At 43.8% G+C, this 26,025-nt stretch overlaps 1 protein-coding gene across 1 annotated transcript in view; it reads left to right on the forward strand.

Annotated features, from left to right (window-relative positions):
• Window positions 1-26,025, forward strand: part of RP2 (RP2 activator of ARL3 GTPase) — a 275,208-nt gene that overhangs the window by 198,846 nt on the left and 50,337 nt on the right. Inside the window, 1 exon segment of the mRNA XM_033947687.1 lies at window positions 8,584-8,669. Within this exon segment, the coding sequence (XP_033803578.1) occupies window positions 8,584-8,669 (86 nt within the window).

Consider the following 26,025-nt stretch of genomic DNA (forward strand, 5'->3'; position numbering starts at 1 on the left):
GGAGTAGATTCTGCGCCGTTCACGGAGGAGGGTGTTTATGAGCAACTTGAAAAACTGAAGGTGGACAAAGCGATGGGACCAGACGGGATCCATCCCAGGATACTAAGGGAGCTCAGAGAGGTTCTGGCGAGTCCAGACTTGTTCAACAAATCTCTGGAGACAGGAGTGAATTCTGGGGATTGGATGAGAGCGGATGCGGTCCCTATTCATAAAAGTGGTCACAGGGATGAAGCAGGAAACTACAGGCCGGTGAGCCTCACTTCAGTTGTTGGAAAAATAATGGAAGTGTTGCTGAAAGAAAGGATAGTGTACTTCCTTGAATCTAATGGTTACAGGATCCGAGGCAACATGGCTTTACAAAAGGTAAATCGTGCCAAACGAACCTGATTGAATTTTTTGATTGGGTGACCAGAGAGCTGGATCGAGGACATATGCTAGATGTAATTTACTTGGATTTCAGCAAAGCCTTTGATACAGTTCCTCATAGGAGGCTGTTGAACAAACTTGAAGGGCTGAAGTTAGGACCCAAAGTGGTGAACTGGGTCAGAAACTGGCTGTCGGACAGACACCAGAGGGTGGTGATTAATGGAAGTCGCTCGAAGGAAGGAAAGGTGACTAGTGGAGTCCCTCAGGGTTCGGTGCTGGGGCCAATCCTGTTCAATATGTTTGTGAGTGACATTGCTGAAGGGTTAGAAGGAAAAGTGTGCCTTTTTGCAGATGATACCAAGATTTGTAACAGAGTAGACACCGAAGAGGGAGTGGAAAATATGAAAAAGGATCTGCAAAACTTAGAGGAATGGTCTAATGCCTGGCAACTAAAATTCAATGCAAAGAAATGCAAAGTAATGCATTTGGGGATTAATAATAGGAAGGAACCGTATATGCTGGGAGGAGAGAAGCTGATATGCACGGACGGGGAGAGGACCTTGGGGTTATAGTGTCCGAAGATCTAAAGGCGAAAAAACAGTGTGACAAGGCAGTGCCTGCTGCCAGAAGGATGCTGGGCTGTATAAAGAGAGGCGTAGTCAGTAGAAGGAAGAAGGTGTTGATGCCCCTGTATAGGTCATTGGTGAGGCCCCACTTGGAGTATTGTGTTCAGTTTTGGAGACAGTATCTGGCGAAAGACGTAAGAAGACTTGAGGCGGTCCAGAGGAGGGCGACGAAAATGATAGGAGGCTTGCGCCAGAAGACGTATGAGGAGAGACTGGAAGCCCTGAATATGTATACCCTAGAGGAAAGGAGAGACACGGGAGATATGATTCAGACGTTCAAATACTTGAAGGGTATTAACGTAGAACAAAATCTTTTCCAGAGAAAGGAAAATGGTAAAACCAGAGGACATAATTTGAGGTTGAGGGGTGGTAGATTCAGGGGCAATGTTAGGAAATTCTACTTTACGGAGAGGGTGGTGGATGCCTGGAATGCGCTCCCGAGAGAGGTGGTGGAGAGTAAAACTGTGACTGAGTTCAAAGAAGCGTAGGGTGAACACAGAAAATTTAGAATCAGAAAATATTAAATATTGAACTAGGCCAGTTACTGGGCAGACTTGCACGGTCTGTGTATGGCCGTTTGGTGGAGGATGGGCAGGGGAGGGCTTCAATGGCTGGGAGGGTGTAGTTGGGCTGGAGTAAGTCTTAACAGAGATTTCGGCAGTTGGAACCCAAACACAGTACCAGGTAAAGCTTTGGATTCTTTCCCAGAAATAGCTAAGAAGAAAAAAAAAAATAAAATTTAAATTGAATCAGGTTGGGCAGACTGAATGGACCATTCGGATCTTTATCTGCCGTCATCTACTATGTTATGTTACTATGTTATGTTACTATGAAATGGGCACAGGGTAAATACTAGAAAGGGGAAGTATAGGAGAGAGAGAAGGGAGATGCTGAACATGAGACCCTGGTGAGTTAAGAGTAGACAGAAGGAAACAGTAACCAGAGTTTGAGACATGTGATGTGAATAATTAATTGACCAGACAACAAAAGGTAGAAAAAAATAATGTTACAGTAAAACCTTGGTTTGCTAATGTTTTGCAAGACAAGCAAAACATTTTATTAAATTTTAACTTTATATACAAGTAATGTCTTGCAATACAAGTACATACAGTATACTGTCACAACTGCCCAGCTCGTGTTCACAGCAGCGAGCTGGAACACTGTGACTGTTCCTGTCCATACGTGTACCCTTTAACCAGGGTACCCTTCAGGCCTTCTTAGGCGTCTGCCTAAGGTATAATATCAGATTCCCTGACATTACCAAAAGAAAAACAGGCAAGGGAAAAAGAAACTCACACACCTCAAAATCCAGTATAGTAGAATAATCAAACAAAGGTTTTATTATGTTCACTGGTTGCATTGAACAAAAGGAAAAATGCTTCAGCTTAGCAGACCTCAAAACAAGCACTCAAAACTATGAGGCAAAACACAAGCTGTTCAAACAGAGCATAACTTTTAAAGAAATCCGGTGTCCAGGTTTTTGGGCGTGTCCCATCTTAACCTACAGTTCCACAGCCTCTGGACTTTGTTAGCACACCTATAAACAGTCCTGTTCACCAGAGCAGTTTGGATTTAGAAACTTTCACTGAGCTGCTTCAGCTCCAGCAGCTGTGTCATTTCACAGGCATGAAACATTCAGAACAGAAACAAACTTTAACCCAAAAATTGTGCAACAAAAACCTGGCCAGCATGTCACCTGGTTTTCACAGTCTAACGTGGCTTATCACATACTGTAGTTCTGTAAAACGTATTCTCTTCTTTAGCACAGAATTCACAAGGTCCGTGCAGGCTCTCAGCACAGCTCCCTGCTGTGACTTGCAAGTAATTAATTATGCACAGCTGTGGGGAAGGACGCTCTCTGCTCAGCTTAGCTGCTAGCAGAGAGAACAAAAAAAAAATGCCACAACATTTGCTAGCTTTGTACCTAAAGCTTTCAAGCAGCAATTAACAGTTCATTATCAGCAGGGAGAGAACTACAACTCCCCTTTAAACTATCACTGGCATAACTGGTAGCTTCACTACTGTGGACACAGGCAATACACATCCCCTTACTGCTTATCAATGTCCCTGGACACCTCTTCCGGTCCTACCAGACTCTCCTGGATTTCCATGGGTTCCCCTGGGATTCCTTCCTCACTCCCTGGGTCAGCAGTAAGCTCTTCTGTGTCCAATATTTTCCAGTCTTGGTTAAGCTCCTCAGCATTCCGTTGAGGAGGAGAGGGTTCTCCACCGAGCACACCCTGAAGCCTCCTCGGCTCCTCCTCCTCCTGACTCTCTCTCAGCTGCTCTGTTTTAACCATAAGAACTGCCATCTCCGGATCAGACCCATGGTCCATCGAGTCCGGCGATCCGCACACGCGGAGGCCCAGTCAGGTATACACCTGATGTAGTTTTAGTCACCCATATCCCTCTATGCCTCTCGTAAGGAGATGTGCATCTAATTTGCCTTTGAATCCTAGCACAGTGGATTCCTTAATAACCTCCTTTGGGAGAGCATTCCAGGCGTCTACCACTCGCTGTGTAAAGCAGAACTTCCTGCATTTGTCCTGGACTTGTCCTCCCTTAGCTTCAAACCATGTCCTCTTGTCCGTGTCGCGTTGGACAATGTAAATAATTTATTTTCCTGCTCTATTTTATCGATGCCTTTCAGCATTTTGAACGTCTCGTTCATGTCCCCTCGCAGCCTCCTCTTCTCAAGGGAGAACAGTCCCAGTTTCTTGAGTCGTTCCTCATATTCCAAGTTCTCCATACCTCTTATTAGCTTCGTTGCTCGTCTCTGCACCCTCTCAAGCAGTTTTATATCCTTCTTTAGGTTGGGAGACCAATGTTGGACACAGTATTCCAAGTGTGGTCTGACCATTGCTCTATAAAGCGGCATTATGACTTTCTCCGATCTACTCGTGATTCCTTTCTTTATCATGCCCAACCCCCTCTAATTCGCCCCTCCCTGCTGCAGAGTGAGAAGGGAGAGAAAACTCTCTGCAGCTGTGCCTGTCTCAGTCACAGCTTTCTGTGCTGAGACTGGCCTTCTGGGAGCTGTCGTTTCTTAGCTTCTGGGATAGTCCAAGTGAAGTCAGCTTTTCATATTCTGCAGGGCCAACCTGACCAGCTCTCCTGCCTCGGGGACTACCTACCTTCTTCACCACTTGTCAAAGCTAGGGATAGCGCTAGATTTGTCACAATACACACATCACAACTGAGCCGATGTTTTTTTCTCTGACACTGCAATAGTGTAGTGACTGTTCTAAACAAGCAAAGTCTTGCAATACGAGTCCTTACAGTATACACGCGTCGCATCATCACAATTGAGCCGATGGTGGTTCTCTCTCTCTGATGCTTTAGGAGTGTAGTGAGTGTTCTAAATGAGCGAAGTCTTGCTATACGAGTATGTATAGTATTTTGTATTAAAGTTTTTGGGTTATGGAATGAATCGTCTGAGTTTCCATTAATTCTTATGGGGAAATTCGCTTTCATATATGAGTGTTTTGGATTACAAGCATGTTTTCAGAACAAACTATGCTCATAAACCAAGGTTTTACTGTATTTTGTATTAAAGTTTTTGGGTTGTAGAATGAATCGTCTGAGTTTCCATTATTTCCTATGGGGAAATTCGCCTTTTTATATGAGTGATTTGGATTACAGGCATGCTTCTGGAACGACTTATGCTTACAAACCAAGGTTTTACTGTATTTTCTATTTAGAATAAATCAGATTTGAAATATGTATCCTGCCTAGAGCTGGTATTGGGTATAACTGGGGACTGCAAAGCCTAGGCTGTGCTTCTTTAGCTTCCAGCGGGTTTAGGGCTCTATGACTAGGGGGCAGTAGCCCTAGTTTCACTCTCTTAACACTATGTCTGCCACTTGTGACTGAAGTATTCTGTTAGCTTGAATTTTTTCTATGTAGGATTCTGTAGTAATTTGACTTCAGTTTTCTCGATAGTGGAGGGGATATTTATGAGGGGGTATGAGGGGTTTTGTTGATCCTTGCTCTATACTATTTGTGATTTATAAAATGACAGTTGTACATAGAAACATGACAGCAGATAAAGGCCAAATGGCCCATCTAGTCTGCCCATCCGCAGTAACCTGTCTTTCCTTCCTTCCCATGTGCCTATACCAGGCCCTCTTGAATTCAGAGACAGTCTCTGTTTCCACCACCTCTTCCGGGAGACTGTTCCACGCCTCTTAATTTCATACTATGCCCTGTTATTGCAGAGTTTCCTTTCAAATGAAAGAGACTTGTTGACTCATGCACATTTATATTACGTACGTATTCAAACATCTCTATCATATCTCCCTTCTCCCACATTTCCTCCAAAGTATACAGATTGAGATCTTTAAGTCTGTCCCCATACACCTTATTATGAAGACCACACGCCATTTTAATAGCATTCCTCTAGTCCGACTCCATCCTTTTTATATCTTTTTCAAGGTGCGGCCTCCAGAATTGTGCACAATATTCTAAATGAGGTCTCACCAAAGTCTTATACAGGGGCACCTCCTTTTTCCTACTAGCCATACTTTTCTCCCTATGCAATCTAGCATCCTTCTAGCTATCACCATCATCTTTTCAACCTGTTTAGCCACCTTAAGATCATCACATACAATCACACCCAAGTCCTGCTCTTCTGTTGTGCACAAAAGCTGTTCACTCATCTGTTCACTAATCTGTACCGTTCCCTCGGGTTTTTGTAGCCCAAAAGCATGACCTTGCATTTCTTAGCATTAAATTTTAGCTGCCAAATTTCAGACCATTCTTCAAGCTTCACCAGGTCTTTCTTCATGTTATTCACCATCTGGCATGTCTACTCTATTGCAGATTTTGGTATTATCTGCAAACAGGCAAATCATTTACACGAGGAAAGACATGATCTTCTGTGTTATGGCACCTCAAACTTGGAACTCGCTTCTAATTTATATTAGGGAAGAAAAATCACTTAGGGCTCCTTTTTCAAAGGTGTGTTAGTGCCTTAGCGCGCGCTAGCCGCTACCGCCTCCTCTTGAGCAGGCGGTAGTTTTTCAGTTAGCGTGTGCTAAAAACGCTAGTGCACTTTTGTAAAAGGAGCCCTTAGTAAGTTCAAAGGTCTCTTAAAAAGCTGGCTCTTTAAGGACACTTTCTACTGAGCTGCTTGAATTCTATAAAACTCAAACACCCTATAGTGGACTAAAATTCTTTAAAAGAAAATTAAGTGGGTAACTATTCCCATCCTACTGTTTTAACCTCTATGTTCATTTTATTTGTTTGTGAATTGTAATTAAACCTGTCTTCTTCTTGTGTCCTTTAGTGTCAAAGTTTTAACAATTGTGTGATTTTTTTGTTTTGTTTTTCTTACCCTAATTTTATTATTTGTAAATCGCATTTTATATTGTGATCAAATCAAATTTTTAAATAAACTTGAAACTTGATAACCCTTCAACAATATCGTTTATAAAAATGTTAAAAAGAACAGGTCCTAACTACTAGATTTTTGTCCATTGGGAGAATGGAACTGGCGGTGGCTAAACGCCGTCAGAAGCTCCTGACAAGTTCTTTGACTTGGAGCACAATTGGAACCTTATTGGACGCCCTGTAGGGGTTTCTGATTTCTCTCTGCCTGGCCGGTTCATAGGAAGTTGAGCGAAAGTTCTGGGGGGGGGGTTGTCTGGGGGATGGGAGGGGGGGATGGATGAATGACTGGGGGGAGGGGGGGTTCATGGGGTGAAAATAGTATGGAAAATGTGCATTTTGGTATATTGCGCAATCTTAATAGCTGATGTCTGCTCTATTGATGTACCAATTGGTTGTGTATGTTCTCTGTTGTATTTTCTGAAAAATCTTTCTAATAAAAATTTATATATTAAAAAAAAAAAAAAAAGAACAGGCCCTAAACAGAACCTTGAGGCATCCCTTTCCTCAGCGCGATCTTCATTGATCACTACCCTCTGTCGCCTTCCACTCAACCAGTTCTCGTCCTAGCCCATCACTTTGGGACCCATCCCGAGGGCACTCAGTTTATTTATTAGATGTCTGTGTGGAAAATTGTCAAAGGCTTTGCTAAAATATAAATACACCACATCTATCCAATTCTCTGGTCACCCAATCAAAGAAATTGATCAGATTTGTCTGACAAGACCTACTTCTAAAAAATCCATGTTGCCTCCGGTCCTGTAATCCACAGGATTCCAGAAACTTGACCATTCTCCGTTTTAAAAGCGTTTCCATTAATTTGCTTACCAAAGAAGTCAGACTTACCGGCCTGTAATTCCCTACTTCTTCCTTCCACTTTTGTGGAGAAAGACCACATCCGCCCTTCTCCAGTACCACTCCCGACTCTAGAGACTCATTGAAAAGGTCAGTCAGCGGAGCCACCAGAACTTCCCTAAGTTCCTTCAGCACCCTCGGATGTATACCATCCAGCCCCATTGTTTTGTCTACCTTTATTTTAACTAGCTCCTCACAAACACAACACTCTGAAAATCGATCAGGGTCTATTGTTTCTTTTTATACTTTAATAAAATAAGTTCAGTATAAAATCATAACTATTTGAGGCTTGTGCGGATGGGATCAGATGGTTTGTGGGGACTGGATGAGGATTGAGCTTACGGGAATGGGGCAGAAATGGGGACAAATGTCATTCTCTACACCAGACCAAGAACCAGGGACCATAGTTCTTCCCAGGACTTTTAGCAGCCATCAGTCCAGTTGTACTCCTGCCTATGGGTAAGACTTTTAAATATTGATAACCAGCCAGCCATACTTGTTTTGCAGTTTTTCTTGAGGGGTAGGGAAGGAAGTTCCACACACTAACACCTTTCATCCTCAGATGGGAACATCAGGCACTGAGCATTCAAAGACCAATACAGCCCACAAGAGAGGTGCTATAACAAAGAAGAGCAGGATGCAGGAACTATGATGGGAAGGAAATTCTGCCAGTAAAATCAAAAGCAGATCTCATTTTACTCACCAAAGAAAAATGAACAGTACTGATATTCTTAATAGTTACCCAAATGTCTACACAATCTTACTTTTGATAGTATTAGAGGCAGCAACCAAGTATAAAGTAACTGTAAAAGCTATTTGATAGTTTTTGTTAAGTCGTTCATATTAACTGGTAAAGTTTATTTTTAAGCAGTGATGTTTGTTTTGTTTATGTTTATTAAAATCTTTATATACATTCCTAAATTCTGATGAAGTAATATTGTTCTCCAATTATGTGAAAACTCCTCCAATTATTGTGGACTAAAATATAGTGGAAATAGGAATATATTATTACGTTGTCCTTATTGGGGTTTTTCCTGTACTGTATTAGGAATGTATAACTATGGATACTGTTGTTCTCAATATGATTGTTTTATCATAAAAAATTTGAAATTCAATAAAAAAATAAGTTAAAATCTTTATATACCGCATATTCAGCCAAAAAGGATCAAAGCAGTTTACAATATAACTCAGTCAAATTTATGAAAAGAACTCCATTTAAATAGGAAGGAAAAAGAATAGCATTTCTAATAAATAATATCCTATAACATCCAAATGAACAAAATTAATTAATTAATACAAATTAAAAAAATTATAAAAGTATATAAACGTGATATTGATATTCTTCTAGGCCCTGTTGTTGCATTGGAATTTAATGGAGATGGTGCAGTAGAAGAATGTAATGCTGTTGTAAATGCAATCTTCAGTGGAACTAAGGTAAGAGTTATTTGTATTGAATTTGAAGGAGACACCTATCTCAGTACAGGAAATACATTTCCTGGTATTACATTGCCAAAACCAAGCCAATCCTATTTTTTATACAACTTTCTGCCAGTTTTCTTTACTCCTAGGTCTAGAGTAATAATAATAATAATAATTTATTTCTTATATACCGCCATACTGTGAAGTTCAAAGCGGTTTACAATAAAGATACATTTGACAGTACATGGGATAGAAATGGTTTACAATAAAGATACGTTTAGTCAGTACATTGGATGTAAGTAGTGTAGTCCTTCTGCTAACCCCTGGAAGAAAAGGAAGCACAGCCATCAATACAATCTTGAACTCTTCCTTCCATAGTCTGGCAGGGGGAGGACAGATGTCACAGTCCTCAGTCTGCAGGAGACGAGTTATACTCATCGCAGTCTGATGGTAGTTGGTGAGAGAGAGGCAAAAGAGAGAAAAACTGATAAAGAGACTGTGAAAGGGAAGAGGGGGTAGAGAAGGCACAAAGATGGGCAACAAGAATGTGTTGGGACAGAGGGAGAGAATAAGATTGTGAAGGGGCAGAAAGTGATGAAGAAATGGAGAGGGGGGAAAGAAAAGAGAGAAGAAAAAATTGTGGCGGGAGGATGAGAGAGGAAACATAATTATCCCAGGACAACCAGGCAGCATATTCTCACATGTGGGTGACATCATCCATGAAACTTTAAAAGTGCATCACCACTTTAAGAACTTGAGAAAGTTTGAGAACTGCCCGCTTTGCTCATGCGCGAGTGCCTTCTCGCCTGATACCCGCTTGTGGCTCCTAGTTTTCCACAGAGCTAATAATTTGTGTGTTTTTTTAAATGTTCAAATTTTTGCCTTTGCCTTCCATCTCACACATCATTTTTCTTTTATTTACTTTTATAGTTTAACTTAAAAAAGAAAAAAGAGGACATTTTTTTCCTCGCTGTTCTCACCTATCAGGCTTCGCTCTTCCGAGGCTTCTTTGTTCTCGGCTATTGAGTTTAATTTGGCTGAGTTGGTTTTTCCGTCGATGTCCAGGCCGCTAACCAGTTTTTAAAAGTGTTGCAGGTGCCAACGGCAGATTTCTATCACTGATCCACATAGTTGGTGCTTACAGTGCCTTGGCCTGAAACTCTGTGTTGAATCCTGCGTGTGGTGTTCTACCCTGTAAAAGCGTACCATTAAGAGTGTAAAGCTCCAACAAGAAAAGTTTTTTGGCACTGACATGGACACTGAGAAGACATCACAGCCTTCTGTGTCGAAAATATCTACTTTGTCGTCGGGAGACATCAGGAATCATCTGTTGTTCTATTGTGCTTTGATACTTTGCTTCTGGAGATCAATATGGGGTAGAATAAATAACATTTTGGAATCATCAATTCCTCTAATGTATGAGGCAGTTATTTGTGGTACAATATTACATGTTAAACCCCTTATAGATCAATATAAAAGTCGGCTTTTCCTTATAATGACTGGGATAGCCATCCAGATAATCACCTGAAATTAGAAGAAATGTGATCGTTTAAATTTTTCATTTTGGTGGGCAAGTCTTTGCTCTAGTTATAGATTTGAAAGAATAAATGCTGAAAATTTAGGACATGGTAATATATTTAAATTAATATGGGGCCCATTGGCATCTTATGTTATCTCATTGTAATTGTTTGTTGACTGTGAATCAGTTTGTTCTTTATTATGGTACATATCCAGGGTGGGGGGGGAAGGAATTCTTTATGTCATAAATTGATTTTTGAATATTTATAATTGGGATGGGTGTGAAGATATCATTATTCAGAATAGATAGGATATTTATGATAATATATGTTTGTGTTATACAGAATGATAATTGTTTGGGTGAATAGGTGGGGGGTGGGAAATGGATGATTATGAATGTGAAAAAGATGAATGTGCTTTTATTGTATTACTATGAGTTGCATTGGTTGTATTGCACTGTTGTAGTTTTGAAAATTAATAAAGAATTTTTTTTAAAAAAGAGAGTGTAAAGCTCCAACAAGAAAAGTTTTTTGGCACCGACAAGGACACCGAGAAGACATTACAGCCTTCCGCGTCGAAAGCATCTACTTTGTCGTCGGGAGACATCACTCCATCCGGTAAGTCAGCTAAATACCGCCAGCTTCCCAACAGGTCTCGCAAGTCAACCTTGCATCAAGTCCCTTGAAGTCGACCAAAGCGACGACCGCTCTTGCATCTGACCTTTCCTCCATCGAGGTGTGCATCCTCTTCGAGGTCACCCTATCCGAGACCAGAAACGGCACCAATGGTACCAGCAAAATGCCAAAAGGTACTGGTGATATCATACCATGAAAAGCTCAAAGCGCTTTTACAAATCAGTGACATGTTCAAACTCCTTACTCTAACACTGACTCCATCGGTACCAGCCCAGCCTAAGCATAAAGCCATCAGGTCCTGCGGTACTGATACTGGATCTCCGGTACAGCATCAACATTCCACGTCCAAACACAGCTCGTTTCATTGCAGAGCCCGTTTTTCATCACGGTGTTGATCCAGTTCTTCGAGGCATCAGCGTTCTTCCTCATCGTCTCGACGATCCAAATCTAGTCTGCATCGTTCATCCTCAGCTGCTTTGAAGCTGAACACAAGTAGTAAACCTGGACCCAACACGGTCCTTATTTCGGCAAGCTCCGCCTTTCTCAGGAGTCCAGTTTCTTAAATTTGCCCACTAATCCTAGTATTTTTGGAAAGAATAAACAAGTGATTCACATCTACCTGTTCCACTCCATTCAGTATTTTATAGATATCTATCATATCTTCCCTGAGCTGTCTCCTCTTAGATTTTCCTCACAGGGAAGTCATTCCAACTCTTTTATCATTTTTGTCATTCTTCTCTGTATCTTTTCTAATTCTGCTATATCTTTTTTTAGATGAGGCAACCAGAATTGTATACAGTATTCAAGATGTGACTGCACCTTGAATCAATACAAGGGCGTTATAACATTCTCATCTTTGAAAAATTGGAGGACAAAACATTTTTTAGATAAGTAAGTGATAGGAAGAAGTGTCAAAATGGCATAGTGAGGCTCAAGGGTGAAGGGGACAAATATTCAGAAAATGATAAGACTGAACTGCTTAACAATTATTTCTGTTCTGTATTCACAGATGAAAGACCGGGGATAGGACTGCAAAAAACAAACAGGAATAAATATGTAGTAGATCTGGAAAGATTCTCAAAAGACTATGCTTGCGAGGAGCTAGCTAAATTAAAAATAGACAAAGCAATGAGACCAGACATGATACATCCCAGGATACTCAAGGAACTCAGGTTCTAGCGACTCCGTTGTCTCATCTTTTCAATGCTTCTTTAGAATCTGGTATAATCCCAGAAGGACTGGAGAATGGCAGATGTGGTCCCTCTGTGCAAGAGCAGAAGTAAGGAGGAGGTTGGGAACTTCAGGCTGGTTAGTCTGACCTTGGTAGTGAATAAACTAATAGAAATGCTTCTTAAGGACAGTAAGATTTCTAGAATTGAACAGACTGCAGGATCCGAGGCAGCATGGGATCTGTCCTTGAGCTGGCTCTATTTAACATCTTTTGTGAATGATATTGCGGAAGAACGGTCTGGCAAAGTTTGTCTTTTTGCGGATGATACCAAGCTCTGTAATGGGGTAGATACCCCAGAGGGTGTGGATAACATGAGGCGGGATCTGGCGAAGCTTGAAGTATGATCTGGCAATTGGCAACTAAGATTTAATGCTAAAAAATGCAGGGTCCTGCACTTGGGCTGCAAAAATCCAGAATAGGATAGGATAGGAGGCAAGGAACTTCTGTGTGTGAGTGATTGTGTCTGATGATCTAAAGGTGGCAAAATACGTAGAAAAGGTGCTAGTCAAAGCCAGGAAGATGCTTGGGTGCATAAGGAAGGGGAATGGCCAGTGGAAAAAGGGAGGTGATAATGCAATTGTATAAGTCTCTGGTGAGGCCCCATTTGGAATACTATGTGCAATTTTGGAAACTGCACCTTCAAGAAGATATAAAGAGGATGGAGTTGATCCGGAGGGCTGCTATAAAATTTGATAGTGGCTTTTGTCTTAAATCTTATGGGCACAGACTTAGAGAACTTAATATGTGTACTCTAGAACAGGGGTGGGCAACGAGGGCCGCAATCCAGGCGGATTTATAGGATTTCCCCAATGAATATGCATGAGATCTATTTGCATATAATGAGAGGCAATGCATGCAAATAGATCTCATGCTCTAGAAGAAAGAAGGCAGAGAGGGGATATGATAAGACCTTTAAATATCTCTGTGGTGTTAATGTACAGGAGGAGAGGCTTTTTCAAATGAAGGAAAACTCCGGAAGGAGAGAGCATAGGATGAAGTTAAAAGTAGAGAGTTGCGCGGGGACAGACATCAAACCCGTCCCCGCTAGGAGTCAAACCCGTCTCCGCTGGAATCAAATCCATCCCTGCCCGTCCCTATAAACTTCAGAAGTAATTTCATTTAATTATGCTACTGAATTAAAGGCTCTGGTAGAAACCCATTTAGAAATAAGCAAAGACACTTTATTAATTTGGAAATATTAATTGGGAAGAATACATACTTTGTAAACAGGTTTCTACCAGAGCCTCTAATGTAAATATAAAATATAAATACTAATGAGGACCCCCCAAGCTGTCAGCTGAGGACTTCAGTGCAGTTGGCCGGGGGTCCCTTTTGCCAAGCTTGGCAGGCAGCAGTAGCATCCCTGACTCTCAGATGCTGGCACCTCAGTGGCTCATAGATGCTGCCAGTGACTGCTGCGCTTGGTAGAGGGGAGTTCTGGCTGTCTCTAGAAGAGGTCCTCTGCTGGCAGTGCTTGGGGATCCCCACCAGCCACAGCAAGGGTCAGTAAGTACTTAAACACTGTAGAAATAAAACCAGAAATGCATTTCCTTTTCTTTTGAACACAATACAAAGACATCTGCTATATACATTTCCCAAAGCTAATATATTTTTAGTCAATAAATTAAGTTTTTTACCTTTGTTGTCTGGAAACTTATTTTCCCATCAAGTTGGTCCCAGTTTTTTTTTTTCCGCTTTCCCATCTTCTGTAAATTCTTCTGTTACTGTCCATTGGTTCCCTGGTCTGATCACCTTCTTGGCTCTGTCTGCCTTCCCATTTTCATGTCCCATCTGGGCACTCCTCCCCGAGCCACAAACTATATCACCTACCGCAAAAAAATCACGAGTGAACAGTTCTGGTCCCAATTTCTCAACCAACTCCCTCCTTCTCCTGACCATACCGACTCTGACTCCAACTGGCACAACTGGGTAACCCTTTCTGAATCCACTTACCGCACTCTTGCTCCCCTCTGTACTAAACCTATCTCCCACTCCCGCAAAGCTCCCTGGTATCTTCCATATCATAGGGAATTGAAGCAGAAATGTCGAGCACTGGAGCGTAAATGGAAAAAATCGAAATCCACTTCTGACAGACAATCCTGGAGAGACAATATCAAGTTCTACAACACGGTATTGAGAAAAGCAAGAAAAAATTTATATGGTGACAAAATCACCATATCAAAAAACCAAACTAGTACACTGTTCAACATCTGGCGTAATTTAACCTCAAAAAATGACTCCACCTCCCCCCTCTCTCCACCATCTGCTAACGACCTAGCCAAATTTTTTAACGATAAGATAATTACCATAAGAAGCTCTTTCCCCCCAACTATCTCCTACAATTCTCTATCCCCCAACGACTACAACCCTATCCCTGCTGATAGATCCTGGACTGCCTTCGAAATAGCCTCCGATTCCCAGATCTCTAAACTTTGTCTCAAATTGAAATCATGCAAATGTATCCTAGATCCTTTCCCATCCTACCTTTACGATAACATTCCTGCACAGGCCATCTCCTCCCTCACCAATCTTGTAAACACTGCCCTACTATCTGGCCTGTTCTCTACAGAAATGGGACACATTGCCTTATCCCCTCTTTTGAAAAAAGCTGATCTCGACCCCTCCTCACCATCAAACTACCGCCCCATAGCAAATATCCCCCTCCTAACCAAACTGCTTGAGTCCATAGTCGCTACCCAGCTATCTTCTTATCTAGAGAGATTCTCCATTCTCTCCCCCTATCAACATGGCTTTAGACCCAGCTTCAGCACCGAGTCCCTCCTTGTCTCCCTAATATCAAAGGTGCAACAACTACATTCTCAAAACAAATTTGCTGTTCTGTTACAATTCGACCTTTCTGCTGCTTTTGATGTCGTCCACCACGACATACTACTTTATCAACTTTCCGAGATAGGAATTGATTCCACCGTTCTTAATTGGTTTTCAAACTTCCTTCGCTCTCGCTCCTACACTGTCAACTCTAATGGCACCATGTCCACTCCTTGGTCTCTTTCTTGCGGTGTCCCTCAGGGATCACCCCTTTCCCCTATCCTTTTTAATATCTATATGTCCTCATTGAAGCTCTTCCAGCTTTCCCCCTTGAAACAATCTACACATACGCCGACGATATCCTTGTCCTTCTTGAAACAGACCAGAACTTCACCAACCTCCACGCTAACATAACATCCTGCATAATGAGACTCCACTCCTGGTCCCTCTCGGTACAGATGAAACTAAATGAATCAAAAACAAAATTACTCTGGCTCGGCCCAAAGTTAGAACACCTGCCCACCCTCTTCGCATTGCCCTCAGGCACTGCCTTACACCTTGAGTTCTCAAGCAAAGTCCTTGGCATCATTATCGATTCCTCTCTCTCTCTCAACGACCACCTCAACTTCTTGACAAAATCATGCTTTTTCAGCCTCCACATGCTAAGGAAAGCAAGACCCTTCTTCCGCCAATAACATTTCGCCGTCCTTGTCCAATCCATCATCCTCTCCAAACTTGACTATTGTAATGCCATTTACCTATGCTTAACAAAAAAAAGCCTCCAAAGACTCCAGCTTATTCAGAACACGGCAGCCAAGCTGATTTTTGCAAAACGTAAATCTGACCACATCTCCCCACTCCTGGCCAATCTTCATTGGCTCCCAGTGATTTCCAGAGTCCAATTCAAATGCTCTTGCCTGGCTTTTAAGATTATTCACGGCATCCTTCCTTCCCTAATCCCACTTTCTTTCAACTCCTCGTGCCCTGACTCCACCAGAACCGCCCATAAATTAAAACTATCCTTCCCCTCCCTACATGGTATTCTCCACGCAGGTAAACTGGGAAAATCACTTCTTTTCAAAATCACAGGTCTCTGGAATGACCTTACTATCCCGCTGCGGAACCTGAGCTCCCTCCATTTATTCCGCAAGCAACTAAAAACCTGGCTATTCTCTAACATGTAATTTCTTTTCCCTTACTTTTCCACTCGATTTATAAACTTATGTAAACCTTTTCCTACCCTTTCTCATTTTTAAGTTCTTGTAAACTGTGCCGAGCTCTACTTCCGTGGAGATGATGCGGTATATAAACTTAAGGTTTAGTTTAGTTTAGTTTCTCCTTCCATGGTCCAGCATTTATCCCTTTCTCATCTTTCGCCCCTGCCCACCAGCCCCATGCCTGACATTAATCCTTCTATCACCCCTCTCCAACAACATGCCACATCTCTCCCTCCATTCCCTTCACCACTATGTCCAACATTCCTCCCTGCTTGAATCCATTTCAATTTGTCCCACTGTTCCCTTTCCACCACAGTTCTCCCTCTCATCTTTCTCTTCTCTATCATCTGTACCTCACTCCCTCCCTAGGACCAAAAATTCTCCTTTCTTCCATTCCCCTTGTACACGACCATCTCTCTTTCCCTCTCACTGACACACCCACACCCAATTCTCCCTTTCTTTCCCTCCCTTCCTCCATCCTCTCTCCCAAGTTCATGCCTTCTGTGTCCAAAAATGCACTCTCTCCCCACTTTTGTGTCCCATGTTCGACCCCCTTCTGTCCCACGTTTACCTCTCACATTCAACCCCCTTCTGTCCTGCATTTGCCTCCCACGTTTGACCCCTTCTGTGTCCTGCGTTTGCCTCCCATGTTCGTGTCCAGATAAGGGCAAGGGTTGGAGGTAGCTCAAAGTCTTGTTTTGTATGGTACTTGTAAGAGATATAAGAAAAAGAAAGGAAGGATGGTGAAGGCAAAAAAAAGTGTAAAGGCAGTCAAGTGTTTCTATTAATGTTTCAAACTCCACTTGCCAGTGGGCTCCTTTCTTCATTATTAATAATAATAATACAACTAAAAGGGGAGTCGTAGTAGCATTTCCTTATGACAAAAGGTTGTACAATTTTCCAAGCATAGTCTGAGAGCCAAAGCTATGGAGAGTACAGCTCATTAGACTACAGCTCTGGCAGGTCCTAGGGGAGAAGCAAGTAGCAGTAATTAAAAACATCTTTAAAAGCAGTGAAAACACATGCAAGAGGAAGAGAAGAGAAGGCAAGGGAAAGGGGTTATAGAAAATAAAAAAATAAAACAGAAACATTACCAGAACAGAGGGAGAGGGGGCTCTTTCTAAGCATTTTCTGCCGATGAACTCTGCTTTATGTTCAGAGAGGCAGTGTTTGTGCTGAGTTCTCTGGAAACCCCATCCGGCCGCAGAATGTTGCTGGCACCAGGCAAAGGAAATTCCAGCCTGTTGCTTCTGGCAAGCAAAAGCCCTGATCAGCCCTCATCTTCCAGCAAATTACCTACTCAGCAACTTTCTCCTCATCATCCAAATGAAGCTCTGATAGGCAGCTCGAGCCGCGAGGCTCGTCTTCTTTTCCTGCCTGCAGCAGCACACATAGCCGACCGGAAGTCTTCCCCCGTAGTCAGAGCTGTTGTCAGATGGAAGGCTTCGCGTCAGTCATGTGCAGCATGCAGGGCCCGTTGCCCTACATGCTGCAGATGACTGACGTACCATCGTCATCCTGTTCAAAGCAGCAGTTGGAGAGGTTGAATTTGCCACAGACACCACCTTCTGCTGCCAGCAAGTAGTCTAGAGCAGTGGTTTCCAACCCTCTCCTGGAGGACCACCAGGCCAGTCAGGTTTTCAAGATAGACCTAATGAATATGCATGAGAGAGATCTGCTTATAATGGAGGTGCCAGGCATGCAAATCAGCTCCATGCATATTCATTAGGGCTATCCTGAAAACCCAACTGGCCTGGTGGTCCTCCAGGACAGGGTTGGGAACCACTGATCTAGAGCTAGGCGGTTCTGATAGATAGTGCGCATTTTAGCATTGGCCTTGCCAATGGTAGCCAATACACGAGCTGTTTCATTGGCAATGAGTTCAAGAACAGCCTGAGGTTAAGCATATAGCTAGGGGTCCGATAACCATAGCAGCCATCTTCTGCCCAAGTAGCAGGTCCATAAGCAGCGATGATCCGTTCTGCAGGCCAGTCATCACCCCATTCACTATTTTAAGGGAATTAGTGGAAGTAGACCACTTTTGGCAACCCCTGGCGTCGAATACAGGGGCTCCCAGGCATTCGCCAGCAGTAACAGGAAGAAGCTGGGACGGATCATGCCAGTCCAGTTAGCAGGTAACCAAGAGTAAGCAAACAGACCACAGAGCCAATATCAACAATCAGGAGCTGGCCAACGTTCATAGGAAGTTTCATTAAGCAGTGTCTGAAGGGTTGAGGCAAATTGGAGGTGTTATTGGCAGGCCAGGGGTCCCAGGCAATAGTGGCGGTATTAAAAGATGAGAGAGATGAACACTTGAAGGGAACCCCGATTCACTGAAGGCAGTGGGAAGCAACAATGGAAGTTCACAAGGCCCATCGTAGAGGTCGTGGACCTGACGGGAAAGTGAGATTCTGTGAAGTCAGGTTTGACATGTCCAACTGCTTTGCCTCCCATGGCCACTGTTCTCCCATACCAGTCCCTCCACATACAAAACAACTGCTAATGTTAAGAGTCTGGCCTATAGTTTCAGCAAACTGTATAAACAGATTTCTAGTGATTACAGGAATATCAATATCTACTTTCATATTTTCATAAAATTGGGGAAACACCATAGTGGTGAACAGGGGCACGAGGGCAGGACACAATACGGATATATACAACAGTGCCTGGGTCTAGTCCTTTAACATCAATGTAGAATCCCATTCGTTTTTTAGCATACCGGACCTGGGCATTGGCATTCCAGGTGTGAGGGTTAGTGATAGTGAAAACCATGGGATTACAGTGGCTTGCAGTACACGTGGGACCGGGGTTAGGGCCTACTGCAAGAGTGGCAGAGGGGGTATTGGCTGGGTATTTATGAGGGTTCTTGTAGGTGGCCCACGAGACACATGGGTCAGGTCAGGCTCCACCATTAGTGAAGGTTTCCTCATAGGGGCATTTCTTAAAGTGCATTAGGTTGTACAGGCACGCATACTAAGACATGAGGTGTAATAGCACTGCCAAGCTAGGGAGCCACATGGGATTGTATTAGAGGCAATACCATGACCCTGGGCAATATCAAATAACATGCACATCTACAATAAGAGTCTGGTTGTTAAGTGGACCCTCAACATTATCAATGCGGATCTCCGCCCACTTTTCAACTTCATCAACAGTATGTTGGAAACAGATAATACCCTCTGATGTTTGACACTTTCTGTGCTTAACTCCGTCATGCAAACAAACATCAGGCAAAGGGGCCGCGGGGCACTTAAATTGGATACGGTATAGGAGGGCCATTTCTTCCTTATCTCCATTACGAACCTGAGAAAGGCACGGTTTACAGGGGGTAAGGGATTGTGGCTGATCTCCTAGTACAATAGGGAAGAAATACAGAAGAAAGAAACATAAGACAGTGAGGGCAAAACAAAAGTCAGATATATAACACAAAAGATGCCGACAATGCTGGCACAAGAAGCTCATTTTGTCAGGAACAACTTAGAAAACCTAAAACAGTTATACTCAAGGCACTTGTTAGAGGCAGTGGGTGGTCTAGGATGCCCGACGACATCCGGTGGGTTGGCAACAGGAACCTGCCGAAGGGGCAAGACCAGATTTGTAGCCTCCAGAGTCTCCTGTTTCATTTGTCTTCTCATGGGAACTATTTGAGGAGGATCAGGTCTCAAGCGATATCTGATAGGAGAATCATCAGAAAGAGAGAGTCCAGAGGTGGATAAAGGACTGGGGAGTACAGGATTTCATGAGCTGTGCTATTGGCCAGGGCTCGGGAAGGGGAGACTGGAAGTTGGGCAGTGAGTTGTACAGGCTGGGAAAAAAGGCTGAGCAAGGGAGACAGAACTAGGAGTGGGTATTGGCTGTGGTGTTGCCAAGTAAGACGACAGAGCGGTGGGTATTTCAAGTATGTCAGTTGAAGGGTAAGACTCAAAGACATGAGTAGGACGATAGCGCACATTGACAGTCTTCCTGAGAGCGAGGACTTGGGACTGGAGTTTCTTGGGTACAGGAGGGAAAAGCCAAGAAGGCTTGCTGCGGACTAAGTCTAACCAACTATCTATATAGGGGAACTGATCAGGATGGCCAGTCTTAGGGTAGGTTACGCAACGAGTGGTGGACACCTGGAATGCTCTCCCAGAGGAGGTTATTGCGGAATCCACTGTTCTAGGATTTAAAAGCAAACTAAATGCACATCTCCTTACAAGAGGCATAGAGAGATAAGGGTGACTAAAATTACGCCAGGTGTACACATGGCTGGGCCTCCACGTGTGCGGATCGCCGGACTTGAGGGACCTAAGGCCTGATCCGGAGATGGCAGTTCTTATGTTCTTATGTTACTATGATAAAAACCTGACGGGTTATGTCCTCTTCCAGGGAGCCAGACGGGGGCCAGCCCACACCAAATGTCAGCCATTCTAACTGGCACAGACGAATAAGGGTTGATCTTTTAAGTGTAGTCCAATAATCAGAACCAAATCCCTTTTTAAAATTAACTAACATTGTATCAAGGGGTCCCCATAGGTAGACTGACATCCCTCCATTGTGCAATGCAGGACAAAAACACTTCCCTGTATTCCTGGCCCTGCTCGTCTCCGGACTAGGGAAACGCAGTTCTAACAGGTCCACACTCGCTTCGTCCACAAGAATGTCGTAGACACTCTCAGACATACAAAACACGACAGACTTCAGTTTGGTTACCCAATCAGAAAATAACAGTTCCTAGAATCCCTCCCCGTGACTTCAGCGATGAAATCAAGTAGCTTTACTAGGCAGAAGAAAAGAGAAAGGACAGAAGTGATCAATTTCTGCACTTACCAGATGAGTGGCCACTCAAAATTTGGACAGATATCAGTTCCTGCACTTTAAACCAGGACTGGATTAATCAATTGAGCTGGTCGATGTGTCTGAGTTCCACCAATCCCAAGAGAGGACCAAGCCGGCTAGGCGGACATGTCAGCTCTTAGACCAGACTGATCAAATGACTGGTGGTCAAATGACTTTCAAGTCCCTGTTTGGGCGCCAAATGAAAGGTCACTTTGGTCAGCCACAAAACTTAAGAGACTTGAAGAAAGCACAGATGTTTTATTCAGCATATGCGAACTCCTGAGCCCCCAAGCTGGCAGCTTCAGAAGTCCCGAAACCAGGAAGTTACAATGATATTTATACATTTTCTGGCTAAAAACCTGAATGCTAGCAAAACTTCTCATGTTACTTTTCTTAACAATCATTGATCCTAAGCTCACACTAGCAGGTCTTTTTGTTGCATGTCCAGGAGGGCGGAATACAATACTGTGTATGCTGAGATAACCATAAGAAGCTAAAACGTCCAAGCTACAACACCCAGTGTAGGCAGGCTAGAACATGAGATAAGTCAGGTCTGCAATTAAACTTAATTCAGCATTTTATTAAGAAAAAAACTTAGTTCAAGACTCAGGAAAACCAGTCCCAAACTCCTTCAGCAACAACAGAACAAAGCACAATTTAGTCTCAAGCAGTCTTTAGTCCAAACACAAAAACTATAACTTCGCAATGCTTTCCAGGAATTAAGGAGCAGAAGGTTGATGGATTTGCCAAATCAGCCCCTTGTCAACGCAAGGAGTAAAAAATAAACCCTCAAAACCGACCACATAGATGGGCAGATCCTGCCCCCAACCTTCAGGGTTTTTACAGCTCCAGGAAGGACATCACTGGGCCTGCCTAACTGCAGCCCAGCCTCTGCTTGCAGCGGCCATCTTGCATATAAAAAAAACTTTCAAACACCAAAACAATTTGCTAGCAGTTTTCCTTCCTCAGTAGTCAATTCATCTTTCTCAATACTAACAATTTCACATAACATTTCTGCAGCTGAATAGTTCTCCCAGCAGTAAGGCAGCCAAAACCAAAAAATTAAAAAAAAAACTTTTCAAAAGCAAACACACAGTCATAAGAACATAAGAACATAAGCAGTGCCTCCGCCGGGTCAGACCACAGGTCCATCCTGCCCAGCAGTCCGCTCCCGCGGCGGCCCAAACAGGTCACGACCTGTCAGAATCATCAGAAGGGGCTCCATTGCCACCTTGGCTTCCCATTTAAGTCCTGCCTTCCTATCGAAGCCCTAGCCCTCCGGTCTTTCACATGCACGACCTGGTTGGTTTTTACTCATTACCTGGTTAACTTTCTATACTTGTGTTACATCCCAGCTCCTCCTTCAGTATCCCATGATCCCTTTATCCCTCAGGAATCCGTCCAATCCCTGTTTGAATCCCTGGACCGTACTCTGCCTGATCACTTCCTCCGGTAATGCATTCCAAGTGTCCACGACCCTCTGGGTGAAAAAAAACTTCCTTGCGTTTGTTTTGAACCTATCTCCCTTCAGTTTCTCAGAATGCCCCCTCGTATTAGCTGTCCCCTTCAGTCTGAAGAATCTGTCCCTATCCACCCTCTCTATGCCCCTCATGATCTTGAAGGTTTCTATCATATCTCCCCTGAGCCTCCTTTTCTCCAGAGAGAAGAGCCCCAGCCTATCCAGCCTCTCGGCGTATGGGCAGTGTTCCAGCCCTCTTACCATTCTCGTTGCTCTCCTTTGGACTCTTTCAAGTACCGCCATGTCCTTCTTGAGGTGCGGCGACCAATACTGAACACAGTATTCCAGATGTGGGCGCACCATCGCTCGATACAGTGGCATGATGACTTCCTGTGTTCTGGTTGTTATGCCCTTCTTTATGATGCCCAACTTACTTCCATTTCCTCTGGAAAAGCAAGCATTCCAATCCATGGCCTCTGGTTCCTCTGGGCTTTGCATTTCTACATATCCTGGGGCTTGAGAATGAGGAGGCTCCTCCAACATGGGAGCTTCCCTGGGCTGCCTCTTCCTCTGGGACAACCAGCTCTCTAAGTGCTGCAGAGCTTTGGTGCCACGCCCAGCCCTGTGCGGGGAAAGGGCTTTCTGCAGCTCAGGCTGCCTTTCAACCTGTTTGGTCAGCAATTTCAAACTGGGAGTTCTTAAAGGGGACAGACTTCATTTCTCTAGGCCAGTGTTTTTCAACCTTTTTTGGGCAAAGGCACACTTGTTTCATGAAAAAAATCACGAGGCACACCACCATTAGAAAATGTTAAAAAATTTAACTCTCTGCCTATATTGACTATATATAAAGTAATTCTCTTGAATAGGAATCAAATAAACACAAAGAAAGTATTTTATAATTACTTTATTACGAAATAAAAATTATAAAATACTTTATTCAGTGCGAAACCTGGGCCTGTTTGGCTGAACACAAAGCTGATATTCTGGCTGGAATCGAAGAAAGACACACACGTAGCTCTTCGTCAACAGCTCTCAGTCTCTCTCTGTATTTGGTTTTTATAGCATACAAAAATAGACAAATATACCCTCCATCCTTTTTATTAAACCACAATAGCAGTTTTTAGCGCAGGGAGCTGCGCTGAATGTCCAGCGCTGCTCTTGACGCTCATAGGCTCCCTGCGCTAAAAACCACTATTGCGGTTTAGTAAAAGGTGACCATATTGTAAAATATAGACAGCAGATATAAATTCAGAACTGTGCATAGTAAGTGAAGGGAAGTTTTCATCTCTGGGAATTTACCCAGTTAACTATTAAGTTATTTGGGCAAATTCCTTTGAAAACTGTGGTAATACTGCCTCCAGTTTGCTAAATTTAAAATAAAATCATTTTTCCTACCTTGTCTGGTGATTTCTGGTTGCACTTTCTTCTTCTGACTGTGCATCCAATCTTTCTTCCCTTCTATCAGCCTGTATGCTTTCTCTCCTCCACACCTCATTCCCTCCCCCAACTTTTTCTTCCTCTCTCCCTGACCTTTCTTTCTTTTTTTCTTTTTTTCTTCTTTCCTTCTGTTTCCCTGCCTGCCCCCTTTCTTTCTTTCTCCCTGCCGTTCCCCAAGCCACTGCCACTGCCGCTGCCATCGGGGAACAGGACCCACCAATGGATAACAGGCCCCAAAGCCGACGCCGACGCATGCTCTCCCTGACGTCAATTCTACAATCGGAGAGGAAGTTCCGCCCAGCCAGGCAGCAATTGGCTGGCCCGAACTTCCTCTCCGACTGCAGAATTGACGTCGGGGAGAGGAAGACTGATAGGTCCGATAGATTAGATCGCCAAGACAAAGTGAGTCCTGGGTGATCGACTCACTTTGCCTTGGCGAGCTACTGGCGCCCCTGCCTCGGGCCCCCTGTCAGCTCCGGGCCCGGCGGCCCTGCGGCACACCAGGCATCATCTCAGTGTGCCGCGGAACAGCGGTTGAAAAACACTGCTCTAGGCTATGCTCCAAGTTTTGTCTGGTCTCAGCCTGAACTTCATAGTCCTGTTACTGCAGGGACATACTGGTCAGCTCTAACCAGCTTCACAGGGTGATTTCTGGGGTTCTTGACTGGCACAAGGCTGGTAAGGGAGTCGGGCTTGTGACAATAGACACATTGTTTTAGTTTATTCACAAACTCAGTTTCATATCATCTGTGACACCCTATCACACCTGCAAATGTCAAGAATTCCTCAACATCTTCCAGGAACTTGTCCAAACCTTTCTTATTATTATTTAATTCTTTTTATATAATTTTTCAAATGACATGTCAAATATTCACTTGTACAGAAAGTAAGTTAGTAAGGTGAGAACTATATACAATATAAATCATATACAGTCCAATAAAGAAACTAAGTACAAGAAAATCTAACCAACTCAACTCAAGTCCTCAAATGTAGATCCAAGATTTCATTAGAGCGAACAAAGAAATATTATTAAAAGAAGAATAGAATGCAGACAAAACTGAGAGATAGGCAGATATAAAATTATGGAGATGTTGTTTTCTCTTTATCCAGTCTAGATGTAGCCAGAAAAGCTGTTAATTGTTGTGGTTCAAAGAAAACATATTTAAATGAACGGTAGTAAATAATACATTTGCAAGGATGTCTCAAGTAAAAAGTTGCTCCCAGTGATGTGACTCCAGGTTTCAACAACAAAAATTCTCTACGTCGCTTTTGAGCTTCTCTTGAAAGGTCAGGAAACATTTGTATTTTACAACCAAGGAACTCTTTGGCCCTGATTCTCCAAAAGTGCGTCCCGATTTTAGGCAGCTGTAGACATCCTACAGCTATCTAATCAACCAATCGGGATGCACGTTTTTTTAAAAAAAATGCTCCCCAGGCAGGCCTGAAGGCGCCTCCGGGAGCCTAGGGAGACCCGCAAGATGCCTAAGCTCGCCTACAGGCCTTAGGCGAACTTAGGCGGCCCTACGCGTCTCCCTAGTAGAGGAAGAGACGCTTAAAATGTAGGCCAGCAAAATGCTGGTCTACATTGTAAGTAGACGCGGCCGCTATACTGATCGCGGCAAGGGATCTCCCTGCTGCAATAAAGTATAGCGGCCGCGGCCGCCTGTCCCATCACCGACAGGAGGATGCCTAACTCCTCCTGTCGGAACCCCCTCCCCCCCAAACTCGTAATCGCCGACAGGAGGATGCCCAACTCCTCCTGTCGGAACCCCGGAACCCCCTCCCCCCCCAAACTCGTAATCGCCGACAGGAGGATGCCCAACTCCTCCTGTCGGAACCCCAGAACCCCCTCCCCCCCAAACTCGTAATCGCCGACAGGAAGATGCCCAACTCCTCCTGTCGGAACCCCGGAACCCCCTCCCCCCCCAAACTCGTAATCGCCGACAGGAGGATGCCCAACTCCTCCTGCCGGAAAGCCCAACGACCCCCCGCCCCAACTAATCTCCCTCCCCCAACTAACCTTTCAATGTTGGTCAGCTGGACGGGTCTTGCTGCCGTCCAGCCGACGGGTCTGCCTCGTGGAAATGAGACGGCACGCCCCTTCCCAGCCCATCCCCGCTAAATCTAAGGCCTGATTGGCCCAGGCTAGGCACCTTGGCCAATCAGGCCTTAGGATTAGTGGGGATGGGCGGACCCGCTATGCCTAAGGCCTGATTGGTCCAGGCTTCTACAGCCTGGGCCAATCAGGCCTTAGATTTAGCGGGGATGGGCCGGGAAGGGGCGTGCC

This window comes from Geotrypetes seraphini, chromosome 6 (assembly GCF_902459505.1).
Source record: "Geotrypetes seraphini chromosome 6, aGeoSer1.1, whole genome shotgun sequence".
NCBI classification, from domain to species: domain Eukaryota; kingdom Metazoa; phylum Chordata; class Amphibia; order Gymnophiona; family Dermophiidae; genus Geotrypetes; species Geotrypetes seraphini.